Source organism: Vicia villosa, unplaced genomic scaffold, assembly GCF_029867415.1.
Source record: "Vicia villosa cultivar HV-30 ecotype Madison, WI unplaced genomic scaffold, Vvil1.0 ctg.000022F_1_1_2_unsc, whole genome shotgun sequence".
NCBI classification, from domain to species: Eukaryota; Viridiplantae; Streptophyta; class Magnoliopsida; order Fabales; family Fabaceae; genus Vicia; species Vicia villosa.
This window is the reverse complement of record NW_026704955.1, coordinates 209,926-235,607: the sequence shown is the minus strand read 5'-3', so window position 1 is coordinate 235,607 and position 25,682 is coordinate 209,926. Positions and strand designations below refer to the sequence as shown.

The 25,682-nt window shown below is 34.7% G+C and overlaps 4 protein-coding genes across 4 annotated transcripts; 2 read left to right on the top strand and 2 right to left on the bottom strand.

Moving 5' to 3' along the window:
* Positions 1 to 1,008: 1,008 nt before the first annotated feature.
* Positions 1,009 to 6,920, bottom strand: LOC131622031 (ubiquitin C-terminal hydrolase 12-like). Its single transcript, XM_058893083.1, has 14 exons — positions 6,646 to 6,920; positions 6,480 to 6,552; positions 5,808 to 5,961; positions 5,519 to 5,679; positions 5,160 to 5,323; positions 4,749 to 4,829; positions 4,521 to 4,640; positions 3,683 to 3,805; positions 3,188 to 3,262; positions 3,008 to 3,096; positions 2,810 to 2,918; positions 2,643 to 2,711; positions 2,453 to 2,563; positions 1,009 to 2,362 (listed from the first exon to the last, which is right to left on the bottom strand). Exons 2-14 carry the CDS (start codon positions 6,541 to 6,543, stop codon positions 1,259 to 1,261), a joined length of 2,424 nt encoding a protein of 807 aa, XP_058749066.1. The 5' UTR covers positions 6,544 to 6,552; positions 6,646 to 6,920; the 3' UTR covers positions 1,009 to 1,258.
* Positions 6,921 to 9,754: 2,834 nt separating this feature from the next.
* Positions 9,755 to 10,660, top strand: LOC131622013 (uncharacterized). Its single transcript, XM_058893064.1, has 2 exons — positions 9,755 to 10,159; positions 10,283 to 10,660. The coding sequence occupies exons 1-2, from the start codon at positions 9,755 to 9,757 to the stop codon at positions 10,658 to 10,660; spliced, it is 783 nt and encodes a 260-aa protein (XP_058749047.1).
* A 1,230-nt stretch (positions 10,661 to 11,890) lies between these two features.
* On the top strand, positions 11,891 to 14,646 carry LOC131622029 (pentatricopeptide repeat-containing protein At5g55740, chloroplastic). Its single transcript, XM_058893081.1, has one exon. The coding sequence runs from the start codon at positions 11,921 to 11,923 to the stop codon at positions 14,546 to 14,548; it is 2,628 nt and encodes an 875-aa protein (XP_058749064.1). The 5' UTR covers positions 11,891 to 11,920; the 3' UTR covers positions 14,549 to 14,646.
* Positions 14,647 to 16,167: 1,521 nt separating this feature from the next.
* Positions 16,168 to 22,722, bottom strand: LOC131622030 (uncharacterized). Its single transcript, XM_058893082.1, has 12 exons — positions 22,581 to 22,722; positions 21,654 to 21,858; positions 21,300 to 21,457; positions 20,747 to 20,916; positions 19,743 to 20,354; positions 19,507 to 19,626; positions 18,655 to 18,777; positions 18,075 to 18,149; positions 17,893 to 17,981; positions 17,699 to 17,807; positions 17,299 to 17,367; positions 16,168 to 17,218 (listed from the first exon to the last, which is right to left on the bottom strand). Exons 2-12 carry the CDS (start codon positions 21,851 to 21,853, stop codon positions 16,331 to 16,333), a joined length of 2,613 nt encoding a protein of 870 aa, XP_058749065.1. The 5' UTR covers positions 21,854 to 21,858; positions 22,581 to 22,722; the 3' UTR covers positions 16,168 to 16,330.
* Positions 22,723 to 25,682: the final 2,960 nt, after the last annotated feature.

The window sequence follows — 25,682 nt, the reverse complement described above, 5'->3', positions numbered from 1 at the left end:
GATTCGTTGATTTGAATCGTTGATTCGAATCAAATTGTCCTAATGCTTGCTAAACGCGTTTGAGGACGCGTATGGCAAGAAGAGGTTTTGTCTTGCGAGCTCAGGGACGCGTCAGGATGGTTCCAAACGCATACGGGCAGAACTTGCTTCTTTTGGAGCTTTCCTCTTTGCTTTAAGTCCTGCAACAGAGATCAGTCAACTTTACTTAACCATCAGCAAGGTGATGGAGATTTGATCTAACTTCTTTGTTCATATATGTGATTTTATCTTTCTGTTGATCTTGAATCTCAATAACTTTGGCCCTATAACTTTGTAGTTCTCCAAGCTTAGCTTTAAGATCAGCAATCTGAGCATCAAGAGAGTTGAGTTCTTCTGTGTGTTGGTCCACAATTTAACATCAATATTTTCTCTCGTATTTTTCAGCGCTTCGTTATCTTCTTCATTGTTCTTCTTAGTTGAGTCTAACTGTTTTTTCAAATTTTCAAGCTTGTCAAACATTCTCACAATGTTGTTGACGAGATTAACAACGACTCTGACTTGTTCTAATTGTGAAGAGGAGAACAGGTTAGCATTAGCTTCGATTCTTTCCTTGACTGCGTTTAAGTCCACTCATGGCTTTTGAACCGAGGGAGATAAAAGAACCTAAACAAGATAAAGATCATAGCACATATTTTGAATATTTTGACAATTTTCTTGCCCCTATTAAAGAAAACTAAAGTATAAATATTCTTGGTGGCTACCCTATGATAATAACTTATCCATTAGCATTGCATGCAACTCATTACAACATGATAAAACCAATCTTTATCTTATTTTTCTTTTTTTCTGTTATTTCGGATCTTACATATTGTTTCGGATCTTAATAAATGTATTACATATTATTTTATATTTATTGTTAGTTGAGTTTATTATTTTTAATTTCACTTAATACTTTAATATATTGGTTGAAATGAATTGATTAATTAACATCAATACACTGTTTTAATAAACATATGAACAATTTATAAGTAAACATTGATCAACTTCACTAACTATCCTTAATTTGATTCATTCATACATCACATTACCAACATTGACTCTAAATAGTTCATAACATAGTTATCAAAATGAGTGTTATATTAAATAGAATTCATAACATGGTTATCAAAATGAGACAGTCTCAGTTTTGTATCAAATCGAAATAAAGTGCTAAAAATCATGGAATGCTAATAGGATCAAGTGGTGTAGAAGTAAGTTGTATGTGGCCAAAAGACATAAATCAAAATGGAGGGACTTCCCTCAAGCTTGTGTAGAACTTCTCCTGACTTTTCAATGTAGTTAGGGACTCTGTGATTGTATGCTCAATACTTTTCAACTTGGTTTGATCATTTGCGAGACGATGGAAAATTGATTTAACTTCTTTTTTGAAAAATGTGATATTATCCTTCTCTTGATCTTGAATCTCAGCCATTTTTGCTCTCTCACCTTGTAGTTTTTCGAGTTTGAATTTAAGATCAGCAATTTGAGCATCAAGAGAGTCAAGCTGTGTTTGTTGCTTTGAAAAGGAAGTCTTCGAGTTCAGTATTTTTTGTCTAGCCTCCTTCAATGCTTCCTTATCTTTGTCATTGCTCTTCTTAACCGAGTCTAGCTCTTTTGTTAAATTCTCATGTTTGCCATACATCCTCACAATGTCGTTGAGAAGGTTAACGACAACACCAACTTGTTCTAATTGCCAAGATGAGAACATTTCAGCATTAGCGTCAATCCTTTCTTTGACAAAGCTAATGTTTGGAGTAAAACCTTCTTTAATTTTTTCAATCAAGTCTTCTTTAAAGGCAATGTCTTTCAATTCTTGAAGAAGTTGCTTAGGGAGATCGGGATCCCGTTTCGAGACTTTTTGCCCCTGGAAACAATGTTGAGATTTTAATGAAATGGTAATCCCTTCAGATAAAACCCTGTCGATGGCAGCAATGACATCCTCATTTATCATAACATCAGCTTCTTCCAAGCCTATGCTTACCAATTTTGAAGTGTCGGCTTTGGTAGAACTTTCATCATGAGTGGTCTCTATGTTCACTTTTGACTGTTGAGCTTCAGTGTGTTGGTCAACATTCATTTCTTCCGTTATAATGTTTATGTTTTTCTCCTCCGATGATTCTTCATCCTCAGTTATCGTAACATCAACTTCTTCCAAGTCTATGCAAACCAATTTTGACGGGTTGGCTTTGGTGAAACTTTTATCATGACCGGTCTCTATGTTCACTTTAGACGGGTGAGCTTCAATGTTTTTGTCAACATTCATTTCTTCCGCTATAATGTTTATGTTTTGCTCCTCCAACGATTCTTCATCTTTGGTTTCTCGAGCCGAGGGACAAAAAGGAATCTGAAAAAGAAAAAGATGATCAGCTCTAGTTAAGTCTAGAAAAAAAGACATAAACTAATTACCTTTAATTACAAATCAAAAAGAAAATACCTGACGATCGCGCATATATTCCAAGTAGGAAGGCACATCTGGATAGCGAAAATGTTTCTTGTTATCCATTTCAGAAGCATTCTGAAAGCATATAATATCACCATTTTCTAACTGCATTCATGGAAAACAAATCAATAAGAAACCCATCATGCAGTAACTTACTTGTGCATCAACTAGGTATATACTATACCTCACTTTCTTGAAATGTTAATTTCTTGTCAATAGCCTCACACATGACATTTGGTTCAAACATAATCTCCTGCACAACCATAGGCATAACTAAATATGTAATGTTACAAATTTAAATTGATATGAAGTTGTACAACTGATAAATAATAAATCTGACAACAAACCAACCTCGTAAAGTTCAATCTCTTCATCAGGATCGTAACCAGCCCATTTGTTTAACCTTGTTAAGATTTCCAATGGCTTATCAGTACAACTCACAAAGAGCCTTCCAACATAACTGCCATAGGAGGGAAATACACTTGATGTCAACTAAGGACCACCTTTTACCACTAAATATGTTGAATCACTCAGAAAAATATTCAGTACCATAGCTCCTCTTTTTCAGGATCATATAACTTGAAAAAAAGCAATATATCATCCTTTCCTTTGTTGAGAGGTGCAATGGGACATAAATCCTATATAATAAGGCAGTTCGTCATCAGTACTACATGAAAGGTGTTTTGTGCTATCAAAATATAGAATACAACTTCATAATATAAATGTTACCGGTCCACGTTCCACTTCCAAAAACAATTTTAATTCTGATTTGTGAACCTTGTTTACCACTTTCAATTGTCCAACCTGCAATTTGAATCATAATGAGAGAGAAAAATGAACAACTTCAAATCATAGAGAAATTGGTATGGTGCATTAAGAGGAAAAAACTTTTGGATGTAGGTATTCAAAATGGCAAGAATAAAAGTAAAAATAAACAGAGCTAACACAGGTAGAAGTTACTATTGGCTTGGCCTAAAGAATGAAATCTAAAGTAACTAGCTATGAAAATCATTATATTAGTATATTGATATAAAACGTCATGAACCGATTCAACATAAAACACAAATGAGGGTGAAAGAAGCTTTGAGTTTTTATATACAAAACAAGCAATTGTCTAAAAGCAAACAATCCGAGATGAAAATGTCATAAAATGAGAAGTTTGAAGGGGGTTTATGAGTAAAAAAAATATTGAAAAGCAAGCTTAAACAGATCTTATGAATTTACAGGTCCTGCTTCCTCGATTTGTGTCAATGGCCGAAATGGACGACGCGTATCGTTATGACGCTTTGCCACCATCCAGAAGCGCTGGAATTGAGTTGGTATGCCAAACTCTTTAGCAACCTCTTCCTACATATCACATATTAGCAATCAAATATACAAAAGCAATACATCTCTTGAACACCGACTTCATAAATTGTATTATAAATTATAAAATCAAAAGCATGAAACCCATAAAGATTCATGTTATAGAACAGATGAATGATGAAGGACTATGAGGGCAAAACTGATGATGAAGAGATGGGCCTCATTTGAGGGCTAAGAGAAATGTAACTAAGCCCAAACACCTCAAAGACTAAGTGATGCTAAAGTGGAAGAAAGGAAGCAGGAAACGAGTCTTCAACTCTACAATATTCCAAAGATAATGAGTCACTCAATTCTGTTAGGATGAGTCACTAAGTTTGTTAGAATTGCATGTGAGCACTAGGAATGTACTCTTTGGGTTCTAGCTAAATTGTACTATTTATGTACCTCTTTTGCAGAAGGAATAGTACTTAGTTGAGAAGTAATGTAAATAGTACTTGATAGTTGTTAGTGTAGTTAGCAGCATTTTGACTCATACCAGTACTGCATTAATACCATTCTACCAACTAAAGCATCCTACTTTTCTGAAATTATTGCAAAAAATTGATTCCTACTTTTGTTTATCAAGATTTATTAATGTTTATCAAGATTTATTAATGCTCATTCTATGGGATCATATTAGTGCTTCTACATCAATCCTCAATTGACAAGATTCAGTTTTCCTCTAATTTAAAAATGTAAATGTAACTGATAATGATACCTTGAAAACATTAAATGATGTCTGCTTTTGAATGCGGAAACTCTTCACTTTGTCATAGTCTACGAGATCGAAACATATATCCTTTCCAATTTGTTCTGCAAGGTCTTCATCTCGTGCCACCTAAGAAGTATTATTTGTTATCAGTATAAATAAAATCTGATTGAGAAATCAACACCATGTTTCTAGACACAAACAAAATAAATTTCTAGGGAAACAAGCTTAGAAAACCTTTATAATAGTGCAGAGGTGAGTCTCCGCCTCTTCTTTATTTTTGTGCTTTTTTCCACCATGTTTTTTCTTTAACCTCTTCTGCATAAACCCGTTGTACAAATCCAGTGAAAATATTTCAGAATAAACCAACAAAAAAAACGCAATAGAGACGAAAGCTACGGAAAAATGAAGCTTGGTTTGATTTTGGCTAGAAATACTCATATGGGACTTCTCATGAGAAAAACAAAAAATTATTGTTTTAAACAAACTTCAAATTTGTGAAGGAAAAAATGACACCGTTTCGGCCAAGAACAGTCATCGAGTTGATTGCAATAGCCGAATGTACACTTCCATATATCTATCATTAAATAAATTAGCCTAGCTTGATTTATTTTGGGGCCTATAAAGCACATAGGAATATCTACTTACCCTTAAATGCTCAGCAGTGTCTTTCTCATCCACCTCGCATGTTACTTCAACTACAAGTGTATCATTCACAAGATATCCTCTACGAGGATCATTCAATGTATCGAGAGGTATGAAGGACATGAAACCCCAATCACTTTCTTGTTCATTGAATTGGTGTTGCGTGTCTACACCACAGTGGAAACAAAGTCACAAATATAACACAGCCATGCCCAAAAATTATGTGCATTTTCAGTTGTTCTCTCGCTTTCAGAGAATAACTTTTTCAAGAATAAAATTCTCTTTTAGCAAATGCTACAAACATCTTGCATGCTTGGTAATTCATTCTGTAAAAACGGTAAGGAACGAGCTGAATAGGATACCTTTTCTCACAGAGTACTCATTATTGATTTGATTAACTACTGTCAAGCTAAACTCTGCATAACTACTCCAACCGCTCGGCAACTTAACTGAATTTGCAACTTCCAAATACATGGACAAATGGTCCATCACATTGTTCCCTTTTGGGAAAATAAGCACGCGCCTGCTTAGAGAGAAATAAAATCAGCAATGTGTATGAAACGAAACTAAAATATTATATCTTATATCACCGACTACTGAAATAAAAGACAAACATCGCAAATAGATTTAACGAATGTGTAAGCACAATACCATTTGTAACCCCCAACTTCAAATACATCTGAATAAAGCTTTATTGTATTTATCCAAGAAAATCCGTCAATTCTCCATGTGAATCGAAATGGTGAAGAAGAATCTTTGTCAGGCTGACTATCCACAATGTTGGCAGTTTCAGGTTGAGCAACAACTAATGTTCATCAATATAAATAAAAAGAGAAATTAACCCATCACGCCTTGAATTAGGTCAAAACTTGGAGCGGTAGAACAGATAAGAGTTTTCATATCGTGCGAGAGACAATGTGAAAAAAATACTAGATTGCTATGCAATTTAGGAGAATGAATTTCAAAGTTTGTGATCTTGATTTCAAAACTCATGAACATATACAAAAATAAGCATGCATAGTTGTATTCTAAATCATTCATCCATGTTCACAAGATTCATTCAAGGCAATATTCATATCAGGGCCGTTTTTGAGAGTGTGCAAAGCGACCTAGGGCACAAAGCCTCACACATTTTCATGATTAAGCTATGACAAAAAGGACTTCCATACACATATTCCACGACTCAGCTAAAACCAACTTCAACTTCTTATACAGGGCCTCTCAAAAAGTTTGAGACGGCTCTGATTCATATCAATGATTCAAAATGGACTACCTAGTTGAAATAGGTTGACATGGTTTATAAAAATGGATCACATTAAGTACCTCTATATGTTGTTCTCTTTCTTTTCTTAGTTTTCCTTTCATCTTTGCTACTACCAGCTGCCATCAATCAAGCCTGTGATTTAGTAAGCAAATAAAACGACTTATTAATTAAGCACTTATTATACATGCATTTCAAAATAATACATAAAAACCAAAGGACACTCACAAAATGCGAACCAAGGAGAAAATAAGGAATGTTAGGTTTGAAGAAAAAAACTGTTACATTTACTAGTTTCAAAGATTAACATGTGAAATGATTTTCTCAAAAGTGAAAACAAAGTGAAGAAGAAGAAGTAGTAGTAGTAGTAGGTAGATTGTTCTGATAGAGTCTTTTTGGTTGTTTTCTAGTTTTGAAGAAACTGGTCAAACGCGTGCGATAGTACTACATACATTTATCATTTATGTTACATGGGAGAACTTGTGTTACTAAAAATGTGTGACTTTTTGTTTGGTTTTCCATTCTCATGACTTGAGAATCGATTTTACATTTATGCTATACTTGTTGTTACTGGTTAGTAGTTCGGAGTATTTAGTACTAATCCGTCCCCTCATATTATAAAATTTATTTTTTATTTTATGTATGTTGAGAATATCTTAACCACTGGTTGTGTCTCTTATGCATCATACGAGTTGTCTAAAATGTCCTTATGTTTTCATAGATGTACTTTCGAAAGCATTTATTTTTGTTTAGTAGATGCACCTACGGAAGACTTCCTGAGATGCATCTACGGAAACATTTAACGTTATATTTGCGTCAGACTCTTCTCTTCCATCATTATTTACTTTTCATATTTTTAAACTCTCAATCTCTCTCAACATCAAAAATCAAACTTCCACCAAACTCCGTTGTTTTCTCTCGAGTTCGACTTTGAACATCAACATCAACAAATTCCAACATCTTCAAAACTCAATTTAATCAGTAAGTTTTCGAATTATTTTTGAATTTTCCCGTAATAGAGTTTGAGTAGATTTGTAGGTGTAGAAATCATTAGTTAAGTTTAGGAACATAATTTGAGACAATGTAGGTAGTGTTTGATGTGTAGAACAAACTGATTCTAGGGTGAAAATTGATTTTTTCAAGTAGGTGAACAGTGAGTTACACCTTTTTTGCGTTTATGAAGTTGCAAAACCTTCCGTAGATGCATCTACGGAACATATGAAACCTTAGGTCGTTTCGTAGATGCATTTACGGAACAAACCTAAATTTTTGAAATATTAGGTTGTTTCGTAGATGCATCTGCGAAAGATTTCCGTATGGGCATCTACGAAGGTTAATTTGTTTTTTCCTTTTCTAGTTATAACTAAATTGTATCTCACTCAATTTTATTTATAATACAATGTAGATATTATGGCCGACCGTCCATACCACATTATATTTGGGAGGACTACACAACATGTCTTCGTGTGACGTGCGCGGATGCAGGTAGTGTCATAGGTTACAGATGGAGTTGCCGTCCAGTAGAGGGGCCTTCTACATATATTCCAGTTGAGGGGCCTTTCATGACTACTACTTCATCACAGAGGCCTCGTGATGATGGTGAGGGTTCGTCACAGACGCCCTCCGCCTACAGACGTCGTCGGGGCAATTCTTATACTCTTGTGCCTGTGCTAGTGACAACCGATGCAAGATCTCCGAGCCACCTCCTGAGTTGCACGAGGATGATGAGGTTCCAGAGCCTGTCTGGTACCCGGGGGTTCCTATAGATGCATCCCTGTTGACAAGGTATGCAGATCATTCAACCAAGCATATTTGGGACCAGAAGGTAAATTTTCTTTGGTTATTACTTATTAGACTCATTTTCTCCAGTTTTTGGTTAATCTATAATATAAGAAAATAAGTGGTTCTGGTTTTTACAAAAATACCCATCCTTAATTTTCTTACACCTATTAAAATTGTTGTTTTTTTTGTCTATCCACACAATTGTCTAATATAATCTTAATACTTTATTCAACATTATTATAATTTATAAATCACTCCCTCTCATTTCACCATTCTTTCTCTCTCTTCACCTTTTCATTATTAGTTTTCAAAAGCAATCTAAAGTTGATTGAAATATTTATTCTAATTATTAGATTTAAAAAAATGATTTTGATCCAACATAAAAATATGAAGAAAATAGAAAATATTTATTTATTTATTTATTTGTGTCCAGAAGCCATTATAATTGATTCTAAAAACTACCATCCTTTTTTAACCGTTGAGGATTTGTTTTCTTTTTAAATAAGATTTCAAAATTTGCATTAAAGTAATTTAATTTTTATGTCATTATCAATGCTATAAGTCCCTTTTATAGAAAGGAAAAAAGAGAGATAAATAAACCAACAAGAAATCAAATTCAAATTTTAAAATCTTATTTTTTCCTCTCTTTTACTCTATTTTTTAATATTTTATATATGAAAATTTACTATTGATCCATATATTTTTGTAAACGATACCTAAACAAAAATAATATTAGTATACAGGAAAAAAATTTATTATTGATCTAAATATTTTTATATACGAAAAATGGTACTTATGATCCAAATTTTTTTATTCAAAAATGTTATACGGGAAAAAATTTATTATTGATCTAAATATTTTTATATATGAAAGATGGTATTTATGATCTAATTTTTTTATTCAAACATGGTATACATGCCAAATCTATTAATGATTTAAATATTTTTATATACAAAAATATACTATTGATCCATATATTTTTGTAAACGATACCTAAACAAAAATAATATTTGTATACGGGAATTTTTTTTTATTGATCTAAATATTTTAATATACGAAAAATGGTATTCATGATCTAAAAATGGTATACGAAAAAAAATCTATTATAAATTTAAACATTTTTATTTACATAAAAATCTATTATTGATCTATTTTTCTTCTTTTTTTACCTTCTATTTAAAATAAATATATTATGTAAACAAATGTGTGTATCAAACCAGAACCCGTGCGTATGCACGAGTTTGTTACTATTTATTTGTAACTTTGCTTATTATTAAAAAAAAAAGGAAAATTTCAGGAGAGGGATACCTAGAAGTTCTACAACCATGGCCAGAAGATTACTGCTCTAGTGCAGCCTAACGAGGCGTGATTCCAAGATGTCATCTCAACTTCTGGGCTGAAAGACCTCTGTCAGGTCGGGTTCCACACGATACATAACGGGATTCTGATGACCTTTGCAGAGAGGTGGCATCCAGAGACTTCGTCATTCCATCTTCCTCATGGTGAGGTTATCATCACTCTTGACGACGTCGCGTGCCTCCTACATATATCTATCATGGGTACCCTTCTTGGTCACGGTGGGTTGACGAAGGAGGAAGCAAGGGAGATGCTGATTGAGGAGCTCGGGGATGATCCTAAGGACGCGCTTGAGGAGGTGGAGAGGACCTACGAGGCGGTTGTGAGGTTTCACTTCTTGGCGCGACAGTACGCTGCTGAGCTCCTTGCGGCACAGCAGGCTGCTGGTGACCCAGTAGATGTGGAGATACACATGCAGCGGGTGCTGAGATATTACTTCCTATACTTGTTAGGAGCCCCGCTGTTTATGGACACGAGCTCGTCGTACACAAATGTCGTTTACCTGAGGTACTTATTGGATACTGCACGTATCCATGAGCACAATTGGGGAGTGGCTACACAGGCGTACAACTACCATATATTCAGAGAGGGATGCCTGTGGAAGGTAAGGCCTGTGGCTGGAAGCTGTACCATCTTAGTGGTAACAATCTTATATCATTCTACTTTTTCTCAAAGTTTATTATATATTTGTGATAATATGTTTGATCTTTGTTCCTTTTTTTTACAGGGTTGGATATTACAGCACTTCCCTGGCATTATTGGTTGGGGAGAGGTGTTGGACTACACTGAGGCCATGCCGCGTGCTAGGGCCTTCGTCCCCTTCATAGGGAACCAGGTGCCGGATCCTTACATGCACTATCTTGACCGCATGGCTGCAGAGGACGTCATATACGACAACTATGCTGCTCACTGTGAGAGGGTTCCGCGGGATGAAATTACCATATATTCTAGATGGTTGGCTGCAAGTTCGAACATCATTGTTCGTTATCTTCTGGAGCGCGTCATGCGGCAGTTCAGGTACTGTCAGACGATCCCTCATGACACTCTTATCTCTGCTACTATCTTGATGACCCGTCGGCAGATACATGAGGTTTTTGTAGACTAAGAACATCACATGGTTCATGCCGAGGCTCAGGCGACCATATTAGAGAAAGACTAGAGCTACGTCGACAGGTACATCACGTAGTACTACAAGGTGTCACACCCATACATGTTCTCCATTGCAGCGGGATCACCACCCAGACCATCCCACAAGGAGATTTTGCAGACTAACCAGTTTCAAATGAACCACACTGACAATGTTCTTCCTCGGTGTCATGAGATAGCTGACATGGCGCGGGCAGGCATTGCCGATGGTTTTTTCACCGAGGGATCTGATGGCAGACGTTTAGTGGATGGTATCATTAGGGTGGCAGAGGAGGCATTTTTATACCGTAGAAACCGTGTCAGGACATGTAGGGTACTTGACGATAGAGGCAGAGTAGTTAGCAAACGACGTGGTGGACGCAGAGGCCGAGGCTAGGCTAGAGGCAAAGGAGAAACACATGATGATGTCCGACACACACAATAGTGATGCCTGTGATTTTTCTGATATCTGTATTTTGATTTCATTTATGTACGTTACTTTGATTATATATTCGACGATTTATGTGTTCGACATTATGGCCGACGGTTTATACGATGTATTTTTTTGGTGTACTATTTACTATTTCCTTTAAACCTAAGGTGCCTCAACCTATACCAATGGTGACACCTGCCTACTCCGAGAAGACGAAGTCGGAGATGCCCCAACCCTGGAAGTTGATGCCTCCGCATCAATTGAACTAGAATATACCGATGGTTACGAGGGTAAGGCTCTTTCCCTACGAACTAATGCATGATGCGACACTCTGTTGAGCCTCAATTGACCTTGATTATCAGTCATAATGCTTATAACTAAATCACACAAGCATTATATAGTAGGAAAAATCAAACCCATATGAAACACAATGAAAATAAAGTCAAACAATCCTGACAAATCTAATACGAAAATGGTTATTCGGATTAACCTATAACTCAAAAAAATGAAAATGACAAAAATTCAACATTGTAAAAAACATTGTCTATCTAAACTACCTATTAAACACATTGCTCAATTAAATAATCTATCTAAACTACCTATTACACAACCTAATCCTGAATTTCTACAAATATATATAGAAATAAGAAAGAATAAAAAGCTCTTTTAATAAAAATACTCAATTACACCACCTAAATAATCTATCTAATAAAAGCTTACTAAACGTGAATTGGACGTTGACTGTTGAGAATAAAAACTTAAAAATGAGTTTTTTTTTTTTTAATCGATTGAGAAACAACTCCATCCATGCAAATCCATCATCATCATCATCATCATCATCCCAACTCACCAAAACCAGTCATTTTCTCCGTTCACTCCATGCATGGCTTAGCTTCTCTTCCCCTCACACCCACCACCACCATCCCACAACTTCTTACCCATTCCCCTCCAAACCAACACTTCCCAAATCAACAACACTTCACAAACAACACTTCAATCCATAACCGCATCTCATTCCTCTGCAAACATGTTCGAATCCAAGAAGCCGTCGATTCACTTTCCCAATTCCCACAACACACCCACATAGGACCCGACATTTACGGTGAACTCCTCCAAGGATGTGTCTACGCAAGAGCCCTCAGTTTAGGTCTTCAAATCCATGCTCACGTCATCAAAAAAGGTCCTTCCTTTTCTACCAACGAGTTCATCGAATCCAAGCTTGTGATCCTCTACGCAAAATGCGGTCTTCTGGATATCGCGGTTCATCTCTTTCGTAACGTTGTTAAAAACCAGAATCTCTTCTCATGGGCTGCCATTGTGGGTCTGCAAGCTCGAATGGGACTCTCCCGAGAAGCTTTGTTGAGTTATGTTGAAATGATGGAGAAAGGGTTTCTCCCGGATAATTTCGTTGTCCCGAATGGTTTGAAGGCTTGTGGGGCACTCCGGTGGGGTGGGTTTGGGAAGGGGATTCATGGGTATGTTGTTAAAATGAATAAGGAATTTGATGGTTGTGTTTATGTTGCGACGAGTCTTGTTGATATGTATGGAAAATGTGGGTTTTTAGAGGATGCGGGGAAGGTGTTTGATGATATGCCTCAGAAGAATGTTGTTGCTTGGAATTCCATGATTGGGGTTTTTGCTCAAAATGGAATGAATATGGAGGCTGTTGAGCTATTTAAGAAGATGAGGTTTCAGGGCGATGAGCTTACTGAGGTTACATTGTCGGGGTTTTTTTCGGCTTGTGGTAATTTGGAGGCTGTTGAGGAAGGTAAACAAGGGCATGCTCTTGTTGTTTTAATGGGATTTGAGTTAGGTAACATTTTGGGTAGTTCTATTATGAATTTTTATTCTAAGGTTGGTTTGGTTGAAGAGGTTGAGTTAGTTTTTAGAAATATGACTGTTTTGAAAGATGAGGTGACTTGGAATTTGATGATATCTAGTTATGTGCAGTGTGGAATGTTTGAGAAGGCACTTGAGATGTGTGGTTGGATGAGGGAGGAGAAAAACTTGAGGTTTGATTGTGTCACACTGTCTTCTTTGTTGGCTGTTGCTGCGGATACAAGAGATGTAGAACTTGGTAAGAAGTTACATGGGTTTTGCATTAGGAATGAGTTTGACTCTGACGTGGTTGTGTTGAGTGGAATCGTAGATATGTATGCGAAATGCGGGAGGATGGATTGTGCGAGAAGAGTTTTTTGTTTTGCAGCAAAGAAAGATCTCGTGTTGTGGAATACAATGTTGGCAGCTTGTGCGGAGAAGGGTTTGAGTGGTGAGGCTATGAAATTGTTCTTTCAAATGCAACTGGAGAGTGTTCCTCCGAATGTTGTTTCGTGGAACTCTTTGATATTCGGTTTCTTTAGAAATGGTCAGGCTGTTGAGGCTCAAGACATGTTTTCTGAAATGCAATCATCGGGTGTAACGCCAAATTTGATCACATGGACTACTATGATATCAGGCTTGGCTCAAAATGGTTTGTGTTACGAAGCTAATATGGTTTTCTGGCAAATGCAAGATGCAGGGATAAGACCTAATAGCATAAGCATAACTTCCGCACTATCAGCATGCACAAATATGGCATTATTGAACTATGGAAGGGCAATTCATGGGTATGTTATGAGGAATTTTATGTCTTTTACTCTTCAAACTACAACCTCTATTATTGACATGTATGCTAAATGTGGAAATTTGGATCATGCAAAGCGTGTTTTCATTATATGTTCAACAAAGGAATTGCCTGTTTACAATGCAATGATATCTGCTTATGCGTCACATGGTAAATCTGCAGAAACCCTAGCACTTTTTAACGAAATGGTGAAAGAAGGTATAGTGCCGGATCACATCACCTTTACTAGTGCCTTATCAGCATGCAGCCATCGGAGATTGCTTAAGGAGGGCCTAGAGCTTTTCAAATACATGGTGTGTGAACTCCAAATGAAGCCGAGTGAAGAACACTATGGTTGCCTAGTGAAACTCCTTGCTAACAATGGCCAGTTAGATGAAGCTCTTAGGATTATCTTGACAATGCCAAGTCCTCCAGATGCACACATATTAGGATCTCTGCTTGCTGCATGTGGACAGAACCATGAGACTGAACTTGCAGATTATATAGCAAAATGGTTATTGAAGCTAGAGCCAAATAATCCTGGGAATTATGTAGCTCTTTCGAATGTGTATGCAACTCTAGGAAAATGGGATAAAGTATCAAACATAAGGGGCTTCATGAAAGAAAAAGGCCTAAAAAAGATTCCTGGATGTAGCTGGATTGAAGTTGGACAAGAACTTCATGTATTTATTGCTAGCGACAAATCACATCCTGAAAAAGAGGAGATTTATATGATGCTGGATTTGTTGGGATTTGAAATGTATTATGCAAAATATAACCCTTTGTACAGTTCCCATTGTAATACAATAGACTTAAAGGAGTTTCAAATGTGACTACAAAAATACTCCTATGAGTTAAAATTCTTTTCAAAACATTTGTATACATAATCACAACATTTTGTAAAATTCTTCCAAAAAAAATCCATTTAAAATGAGACTAAAATGTAGTTTTTAAGAGTATGATTCATTTAAAGGGAAGTATAAAATACAAAATGGTCACGAGTCTATTAATAGTTAGACTATAGGGCCTTGTGGGCGATAACAATGTTCTCCATAATGTTCCTCCCTTGCACAAAACCAGTTTGGCTATGATATTAGATATAAATGGTTTGAGTCTATTCAACACTATCTTGGTCAAGAATTTGAAATTAACATGGTCTCAAAATTCATTTGGACTTGGGGCTTTCCACATGACAAGCAATGAATTAAGGGTTGTGATGATGGCACCTAATTTATGAATATGTTTTGTATTTTTTTTGTTAATTTCAGTAACATATCAATAGACTGATCGAGTTAAACACTATCTTAGTCAGGTATATCTATGTTACTTGTTCAAATTTATTTCATCCCAAGACATTTGATAAAATCACAACGTACATGGTTGAATCGATATAAAAAAACTAATTTCTCTCTCACAATTTTGTTTGTGTTCAATTGATATATTTAATTTATGTTAATGAATGGTTGGTATTTTTAATATATTATATCATCTATATTTAAATTTATATTTAATGAAATATTTATGTTCATTATATTTGTTTATCTTAATTAGACATGACAATAAAACCCATACCCACGGGTATCCACCCGAACCTGCCCCGAAGTTGACGGGGAAAACCCGCTTTGATTGGGTTTGGGTTTTCCCGATTAGAAAACATGGGGATGGGTCGGGTAATGGGGACACTAATACCCACCCCGAACCCGTCCCCAAACCCGCCCCGTTTATTTCAATATGTACATTATTATTTATATTTCATAATTTATATTATTAAATATGTGGCTAATGTTTTAATAATTTGATTTGTATTTATTATTTTAAATATTTGAAATATATGTATGAAATTTTTTGAGATTGTTTTATTTTGTTATTTATAATGTAATTTGATTTTTGAAAAGTAAATATTTTTATTAAAAAAATTGATTTTACGAAATACATGGTGGCGGGGAGGGAATACCCGAACCTAACCCGAACCCGTTAAGGACGGGTTTGGGTTTTAATTCCCCATCCCCGTTTGGGTTTGGGGCGGGTAACAGGGATTCATTGGGGATTCGGGTTTGGGGGAGGTAAAAACCGTCCCCGACCCGCCCCGTTGCCATGCCTAATCTTAATTACTACATTCAAATTCTAGAATTTGAACACTTTCAAAAACACACTCCAAATCTTAGAATATGAATGATATTTTAAATTTTTAAAGAATTTTTAAGAGTAAATAGAGAGAAGAGGAAAATATCACAAAAGTACAATTGATATTTCTGTTCATTAACCGGCAAGTTAAACTCATTAGGACAGTTCTAACTCTAGTTTCAAGACACTACTTGAATTGAGTCAATGCTAACAGCAACACCAGAAATCAAATTTTCGAATGTTTTTCAAAAATCATACACTCTAAACCAACCATACTCAATTTTTTTTTAGAAATTATATCATATATCATTAATATATTATAAGAAAACCAAAGGGAGAACTTTTTGAGTTGGTGACTTTATTTGAATACTATTAAATCGTATATCTCAAATTAAATAGTCTTCATTCTAAATAAATAAATTTGTGACAACTATTCTTAATACTAAAATGGAAAGCTAGGAAGCATTGAAGTAAAATCAAAATGCATAAAATCAAAATGATTGTGCTGCCCTCATGAATTGATAGAGCTTCTCATAATTTTCCAAATCGGCTTGAGCCTCCGGAATCTTATCTTCAACAACTTTAACCTTGATGTGATCATCTACAAGAAGATGGAAAATGGATTTAACTTCTTTATTCAAAGAAGTAATCTTATCTTTCTCTTGATCTTGAATCTCAGCAATATTATCCCTGTCGATCTGTAGTTTTTCAAGTTTGGCTTTAAGATCAACAATCTCACCATCAAGAGAGTTGAGTTGTGTTTGATGGTTTGAGAAAGAAGTCTGTGAGGTCAATATTTTCTCTCTTGTCTTCTTCAATGCTTCATTGTGTTTGTCAGTGCTTTTCTTAACCCAGTCTTGCTTTTTTTTCAAACTTTCCATTTTTTCAAATACCCTCACAAAGTTGTTGAGAAGGTTTTTAACATCACCGACTTGTTCTAATTGGTGAGAGGAAAAGAGGTCGGCATAGGCGTCAATTTTTTCCATGACTAAGTTGAAGTCAATTTCAGGAGTGAGACCGTTTTTAAATTTTTGAACCAAATCTTCTTTAAACACAATATCCCTCAATTCCTGAAGAAGTTTCTCAGGGAGTGAGAATGAGACTTCTCGTCCTTGAGCAGAATGCTGAGATTGTACTGCAATGGTAATGCCTTCTGATAAAACTCTGTCAATTGCAGCAATGACATTCTCATCTATCATAGCATTAATTTCTTCAGCTATAATGTTCTTGTTTTGCTTCTCCAACAATTCTTCATGTTCAGTAAAAACCTGAAGATTGTGCACATATTTCAAATATGAAGGCACGTCAGGATTACGGATACGATTCCTGTTATCCGTTGCAGAAGCTTTCTGAAAGCATATGATATCACCATTTTCTAACTGCATTCATGGAAAAACAAATCAATTGGAAAATCAATGATACAGTAACTTATTGTGCACCAACTTGTTATGTACTATACCTCGCTTTCTAGAAATGTAAGACTCTCGTAAACAGGCTCACACATCACATCTGGTTCAAACTTAATTTCCTGCACAGTAATAGGCACAATTAACTCAGCAACCACTAGTAGATTAAAGTCCTTGGTAGGGAGCAGACGATCGAGAACATGAATATGAAATTAAAAAATGCCCCTTTCCCTTCTGTTAAGTTATATGCAAAAGTGACTAATTCTCATAGAACATGGTATACTTTATTGTCCATTACGCAAGCTTAAATACTAAACAACTAAAACCGTGACCGCCTGACCCAAACTTAAAAACAAAGCACATGGCTTCTGAATATGCAAGGATGCACTACAATTTTAAACTTATATGAAATTGTACAACTGATAAATTATAAATCATAAAACGCAAACTAACCTCATAAAGGTCAATCTCTTCATCAGGATCATAACCAGCCAATTTATTTAACCTTGTTAAGATTTCTGATACCTTATCATATGGATTCACAAAAAGCCTTCCAACATATCTGCAATCAAAGGAAAATTTTGGTGTCAACTAAGGTCCTCCTTTTACCCCAACATGTGTTAAAATCACAAGAAATTATTCAGTACCGTAGTTCCTCTTTTTCAGGATCATATAACTTGAAAAAAAGTAATATATCATCGTCTCTCTTCTTGAGCGGTGCAATGGGGCGTAAATCCTAAACAATAATGTAGTTTGTCAACAGGACTATGCTTGAATGATTTCTTTCATGCCATCAAAATAATATACAACTTCATAGTATAAATCTTACCAGCCGAAGCTCCACCTCCAAAAACAAATTTAATTCTGCTTCTTTAACCTTTTTTACTTTTCTCAATTGCCCAACCTGCAGTTTGAACCAGAACAGAAAAAAATGGACTTCAGATCATAGAGACACTGGTGTGCTGCAAATCAAAGACAATGAATCTCCAAAAAATTAAGCGCCCTCGCAATGATTACAAGAAAAGAAAAAACTATGAGATCCAAAACAATCCATCCGAAAACCACTTGCATTGCTGCATATACATTATGAAATTTTAAGAAATAAAAAAGGTGAAAAAGACAAATAAAGTTAACATGGATTAAGTAACTGTTGAACAGATCCAAAAGCTGAAATATAATGCAATCAGTCATGGCAAACAATATACTAGCAGGTCGATATAAAATGTCATGAATAGATTCAACAGAAAACATAATGAGGGGGAAAAGAGGTTGAGCTTTTTTCAGACAAAACCAAAATTCGCCTAAAAGTCAAAAGTCAACAATTAGAAATGATCATAAAATAAGAAGCTTGAAAGGGGGTATATGAGCAAAATAATATTGAAAAGCTTCATGAGATCTCAAGAATTTACACGTCCAGCTTCCTCAATTTGTGTCAATGGCCGTAATGGACGATAGGTGTGATTTTTACGCTTTGCCCATAGCCAAAAGCGCTGGAATTGAGCCGGTATGCCAAGCTCTTTAGCAACCTCTTCCTACATATCACACATAGTAGCAATCAAACAGAAAAATCAAACTTACAAAAATAACAAATCTGTTGAATAATTATCACGAACTTCATAAATTATATTATATATTACAATATCAGATGCAATAGAAGCATAGAGATTCATAGGACAAACATTTTTTCTCCTTCAACTACTTGGTTTTAATATTCTAGAACTATTTTTTTAAAAACTGTTTTCTTTGAGGATGCATTGAAAATAATGATTTTCTCTTTAGCAGTTCACAAACTACATATTCCCAACTTCCACGACTCTCGTATTGGGGTCTAAAAGATTGAGAAGATGGAACCAAAAGTTAATGCATTAATTCAAAAGGTAACTACGCCTAACTTACTACCTAATTTACCCAAAGTACTGCATGTCAGTATTTTCCATCTAAAAATGGTAGCCATTACTTTTTTCCTAAACAGAAATGGTAGCTGTTCGGTTTGGAAAGGAAAATAGTTTGAATCTTTTGAAGATAAACTGGTTCAAATTTGAAATATAAGAACCGGTGCATGAAACCATAAATAATTTCGGTTCGGGACAGATTTCTAACATTTCAGTTTGGTTTTACTAAACTGTTTCGACAGTTTGGTTCGGTTTGGTTCAATCAGAAAAGTGAACCAATGAAGAGTCCTCCACGTACTTCAATCCTAAAATAACAAGATTCAGTTTTTCTCTAATTTTCCATTGTAGTAGTGTAATCGATGATGGTACCTTGAAAATGTTAAATGATGTATTCTTTCGAACACGGAAACTCTTCACTTTGTCATGGTCTACAAGATCAAAATATATATCATTTCCAATCTGTTCTGCAAGGTCTTCATCTCGCACCACCTAAGAAATATTACCAGTATAAACAATATAAATACAACCTGATGGAATAATTAATCACATTTTTCTAAAGACACAAACAATGCTAATTTCTACGGAAGCGAGCTTAGTTACAACACCTTTATAATAGTGTAGAGGTTTTCCTGTTCTTTCTTCAACCTCTCTTGCACAAACCCGTCAGATAAATTCTGTGCAGATTTTTTAATAATAGTGCAGAGGTTTTCAGGTTCTTTCTTCAACCTCTCCTGCACAAACCCGTCAGATAAATTATGTGCAGATTTTTTAATAATAGTGCAGAGGTTTTCAGGTTCTTTCTTCAACCTCTCCTGTACAAACCCGTCAGTTAAATTCTGTGCAGATTTTTTAATCATAGTGCAGAGGTTTTCAGGTTCTTTCTTCAACCTTTCCTGCACAAACCCGTCAGATAAATTTTGTGCAGGTTTTTTAATAATATTGCAGAGGTTTTCAAGTTCTTTCTTCAACCTTTCTTGCACAAATCCATCGGACAAACTTTGTGGAGATTTTTCAGTAATAGTGCAGAGGTCTTCCTGTTCTTTCTTCGACCTCTCCTGCACAAACCCATCAGAGAAATTCTGTGCAGACTTTTCAATAATAGTGCAGAGGTCTTCTTGTTCTTTCTTCAACCACTCCTGCACAAACCCATCGGACAAAGCCTGTGAAGATTTTTCAATAATATTGCAGAGGTCTTCCTGTTCTTTCTTCAGCCTCTCCTGCACAAACCCATCAGAGAAATTCAGTGCAAAATTTTCAGAATGAAAATATGTTACAAAAGAAGTTGAAAATTAGTTACGAACGGATCTTGGTTTGATTGAAAATTATAGGTTCTGGCAGAGTTCAAATTATTGTCTTGAAATATTATAGGCTTAGGCAGAGTTCAAATTTGAGAGACAAACAAAAAAGAATGGCATAGTTTCAGTCAAGAACAATCATCGAGTTGATTGCAAATTTGTAATAGCCAAAAAAGAACGAAAAACATAGCTTCGGTCAAGAGCTATCCTAAAATTAATTAGCCTTCTGAATTTGTGGAAAGTTAAACTTACAACAGATTTCTACATGGCTTGATTTACTTTGGACCTTAAATTTCATAAGAATATTTACTTACCCTTAAATGCTCGGCAGTGTCATTTTCATCTGCATCACATATTACTTCAATTTCAACTACAAGAGTACCATTCACAAGATACCCTCTTGAACGATCATAGAATTCACCGAGAGGCATGAAGGTCGTGAAACCGCAATCACTATGATCTTTATTGAATCGGTGCTGCGATTCTACATAGGGCAAACAAAGTTACAAAAATAACACAGCTATGCTCAAAATTTATGTGCATTTCCACATGATTTTTTTCTTATATTCAACAAGCCAATAGTAAGGAATATAATTATTTGCATATTTAGATCCAAAATTATACCTTATCAGGGAAAGAATATATGTAGTTATGTACAACAGGTGCTAGTTTCAGATTTAGTATAAAAGATTAATGCATAGAAATTATATTATTATATTCAAATAAAAATTCTCGTTCAGAAAATGCAACAAACATCTTACAAGTTAGAACCTTTTTTTTTTATTTCCACGATTGATCTTTTCAACATACACTCATCGCAGTTCATTTGTAACAACTGTAAGGAACAAATGGAACATGTTACATTACCTTTTATCCGAGAGTACTTAGTATGGGTTTGACTAACTACTGCCAGGCTAAACTGTGCAAATTTAGACCAACCTTCGGGTCGACTATTTGAATCTGCAACAACCAAATACATGGACAAACAGTCCACATTGTTCCCTTTTGGGAACATTAGTACACGCCTGTTCAGAATGAAAATAAAAAACATCAAAGGGATCATCACTAAAGATAAATAAACAGGAACTAATATGACAACAAACTACAACAAAATCACTTCCATCAATAAAGAGCCAAACTTCAAATGTACATCATATATCAGGTCTACTTATATAGAAATACGAACATCATGAATATAGCTTGAATGTTTAAGCACAATACCATTGATAGCCCCCAACTTCAAATACATCTGAATAGAGCTTTTTCGTATTCATCTGAGAAAATCTGTCAATTATCCATTGGACTCGGAGTTGGAATGGCGAATGATCCACAGAGTTGGAATCAGTTCTACTTCCATCTAAGCTACCACTATCCACAGAATTGGAATCAGTTCTACTTCCATCTATGCTACCTCCTGCCATCCAGCCTGTGATAAGAAAACCAACAAGCACTTACAGGTTGAAAACCAACAAGAAACTATAGCCTTTAGGGTTTAGGAAATTGCTTTTCTTTTCTGATTTACTATTAACTAGAAAAAAAGTACCACGTGATTTACTACTTTCAAAGACTCTATACTAGGGTTTAGGATTTACTACTTTCAAATATTAACAAAGGAATTTTCCCTAAACCCTAAAGTTGTTAAGAGTTAGCTATTGCCGGAGAACTCAATAATCAAAGTTTTAGAAAACCTTCCGTCATCGCGAAAAAAGCCACGCCAAAACGATATTGGAAGGTACTGTTACGATTGTTATTCACGGTTTTTGTGATAAAGATCAAATTGTGGTTAATTCACACTCTGACTCTCATGACAGTAATCAGAGTCGCAACACTTGTACAGACCGAAATCTTAAAATTCTTTATGCAATCATTATTTAAAACCTTTAACTAACTCCCTAAACCCTAAAGTTGTTAGAGTTAGTTATTGCCCGAGATCATAACAACAACTAACTCTAACGTTCTTGAGTTAAATACTAGCAACTAGTTATTAGTGTTACAAACCCTAATCAAGCTTAGCTTGTGTTACTATGTCTATGTGAGGTGTGGGAACTAAACAACGAATGAAAGCAATTTGATTATTATAATCCGAACAGAGTGAAGAAAAAGAAACAGTTTTTTTGGGTGATGAAACGAAGGAGAAAGCAATAGTACCTTCTTCTTCTTCGCAAGCAACACAGAAAGAGTTTACTCTGTTTATCAATTTTGGAAAAACTCGTATATATATGCTTGGGAGATGTGGGATTGCTAAAAACAATAAATAATCCCTCCTAGTCTTGCTAATTTGTTTCCTAAGATTTAGTAACACTTTTTATTTCCGTGTTCACATAAGAATTTTTTTATTTTTAAAGCTCAAATCTAAATTTTTAAATTCAAATTTAGATTTTTAAATTCAAATATAAATTTAACGGAATATCTCATTACACCCCTTAATTTTTTTTTGTCATTTGATAGAATTTTAATTATGCTCCCTTATTTTCGTAGATGTATATTCAAAAGTAATTTTTTTTCTTCAAAATTTGCTTCTTTCCGTAGATACATTTACGGAAACGTTAAAAAAATATAGGAAATGTTGACTTAATTCAAATTGTTTCAGTTCAACAATTGCTTCGTAGGTACAATTGCGGAACGTCTTAAAAATAGAGTATTCCGTATATGTACCTACAAAACATTATGCAATCTTTTTAAATCACGTACATTTCACTCCAAAATTCAATTTTTATAACAAAAAGAGAAAATCAAATTATAGTACATTAAAGTAATGCAATTTAAAGACAATAGTAAATAATACACAAAAAATACATCATATAAATCGTCGGCCAACATGTCGAATACATAATTAAAGTAACGTACATAAATGAAATCAAAATACATATATAAAAAAAATCACAGGCATCATTATTGTGTGTGCCGAACATCATCCTACGCCTCTCATCTGCCTCTGTGTCCATCACACCGGTGCAGTGGGAATCATGTATGGGTGTGACACTCTGTAGTACCAGGTAATGTACTCGTTGATGCAATTCCAGTATACCTCTGATTTGGCCGCTCAAGTCTCGTCAGGAACCATATGATGCTTCCAGTCTGCAAAGAAATCATCTAGCTGCCGATGGGTCATGGCGATGGAACAACAGCTCCATCAGTCACTTGTGATACTACATGCACCCGTTCACGCCACACAGATGCATGTTGTGTAATCCTCCTATGTATAATGCGGTCTGGATGATCGGACATAATGTCTGCATTGTGATACAAATAAAATCGATTTAGATACTCTGTAGTTATAACAAGAAAAAATTTGCTCTTCCATAGATGTATCTATGAAAGTACTTTACGTTTCAAAAAATTGGGTTTCTTCCGTAAGTGCATCTACGAAATGACCCAACGCTCCATTCTTTCGTAGATGAATCTACGGAAGGTTCTGAAACCTCAAAAATGCAACAATGGCGTCCGGTCACTGTTGTAGAGGATTAAAAACCTCATTTCGGGGCTTGATCGTTTGTTTTACACATCAAATAGTACCTACATTGTCTCTAAACTATATTTCTAAAACTATCCGATCATTTCTACACCTAAAAATTAAATTCTAACTCTATTACAAATACTCTAAAATAAATCGAAAAGTCAAAAACTTACCGATTAAATTAAGTTTTGAAGTTGTTGGAATGTGTTGATAGTTGATGTTGATATTATCGTCCGAACTCGAGAGAAAGAAAACAACTTTTGTGGAAGTTTGATTTTTGAGGTTTGGAGAGTTTGAGTGTTTGGAAATGAGAAAAGTAAATAATGGGAGAGGAGAATAGTCTGGCACGAATATAACATCAAATGCTTCCGTTGATGCAGCTACGAACGCTTCTGTATATACATCTACGGAACAAAACAACGTTAAACAAAATAAAATGATACTTTCGGAGGTACATCTACGAAAATAAGGGGTGTTTTAGAGAACCTGCATGATGCAAGAGAGACCTAAGGGGTGGAGTAAGAAATTCTCAAATTTAATGTCTATCTAAGAAAGTTAATAGAATTATATATAATTCACATTCAGTTTCATTTGCATTTTATTTGATTTTGAGTTTTAGTATATGAATCTAATTTGAGTTTAATTTGTAACATATTTCATTTTTGAGATAGTGTAATATAATTGTAACTGTTTTATTTCAGAAGTTAGTTTGAAAATTAGTTACTCAATTTTTTCTTTTATGTCTCTTCTTCTATCTCCATATTCATCTTCAACTTTATACACCAACAATTATTATCTAGAACTCATGTTAGATTCACAGAGAAATACGAATTTATATTAATCCTTAAACAATAATGTAGTTTGTTAACAAGACTATGCTTGAATGATATGTATAAAAAGGTCTGAAAAGCCAAAGCCCCAAAATTTACCTCCTTAAACCCATGAAAATGTCTCATTCATCTCTTTTCTATAAGATTATTTTTTCTTTCATTTTGCTTATGATTTTTACAACTTCACAAACTATCCTCAATTTGATTCATCCATACATCAATTTACCAACATTGAATATAAAAAGTTCATAACATGGTTATCAAAATGAGTGTTATACTAAATAGAATTCATAAATTTAAGATCAAGAGAAAGATAGGATCACATTTTTCAACAAAGAAGTTAAATCAATTTTCCATCGTCTCGCAAATGATCAAATCAAGTTGAAAAGTATTGAGCCTACAATCTTAGAGTCCCTAACTATATTGAAGAGTCAGGAGAAGTTTCGCATAAGTTTGAGGTTGGTTACTGCAGTAATGAAGTTGGTTAATACAACATTCATGTATTAAAAATAATTTTTAGCAGTCATCAACATGGTTAATGCAGTATAAAAACTTGTTTAATGCAGTAATGAAATTGGTTAATGCACGTCCGTACATGAATAGTGTTGTCCGTAATTTTAAAAATAAAAAATATTTTTTATAAATATTATTATTTTATTTAAAAAAATATTGTTCACCGCATAAATACGGTGAACATTGTTTGGTGTAAGTATTGGTGTATAAATATGCATTACTCTTACAACATAGAGTGAATTGTTAGGAAAAGAAAGGTTGGAAAAAGTTTTTGTACGTGAAAAGGTTTTGTGGTATGGAAAACTGTCTCCTCCAAAGTGTATAATTGAGACATTATTTATACAAGAAATTAGGTTAACGAAATAAAAAAAAATTAAATGAGATCTAAATAATTAAATAAATTGATTCTTTCTAAAAAAAAATATATTATTTGTTCCCCAAGAAGTAAAA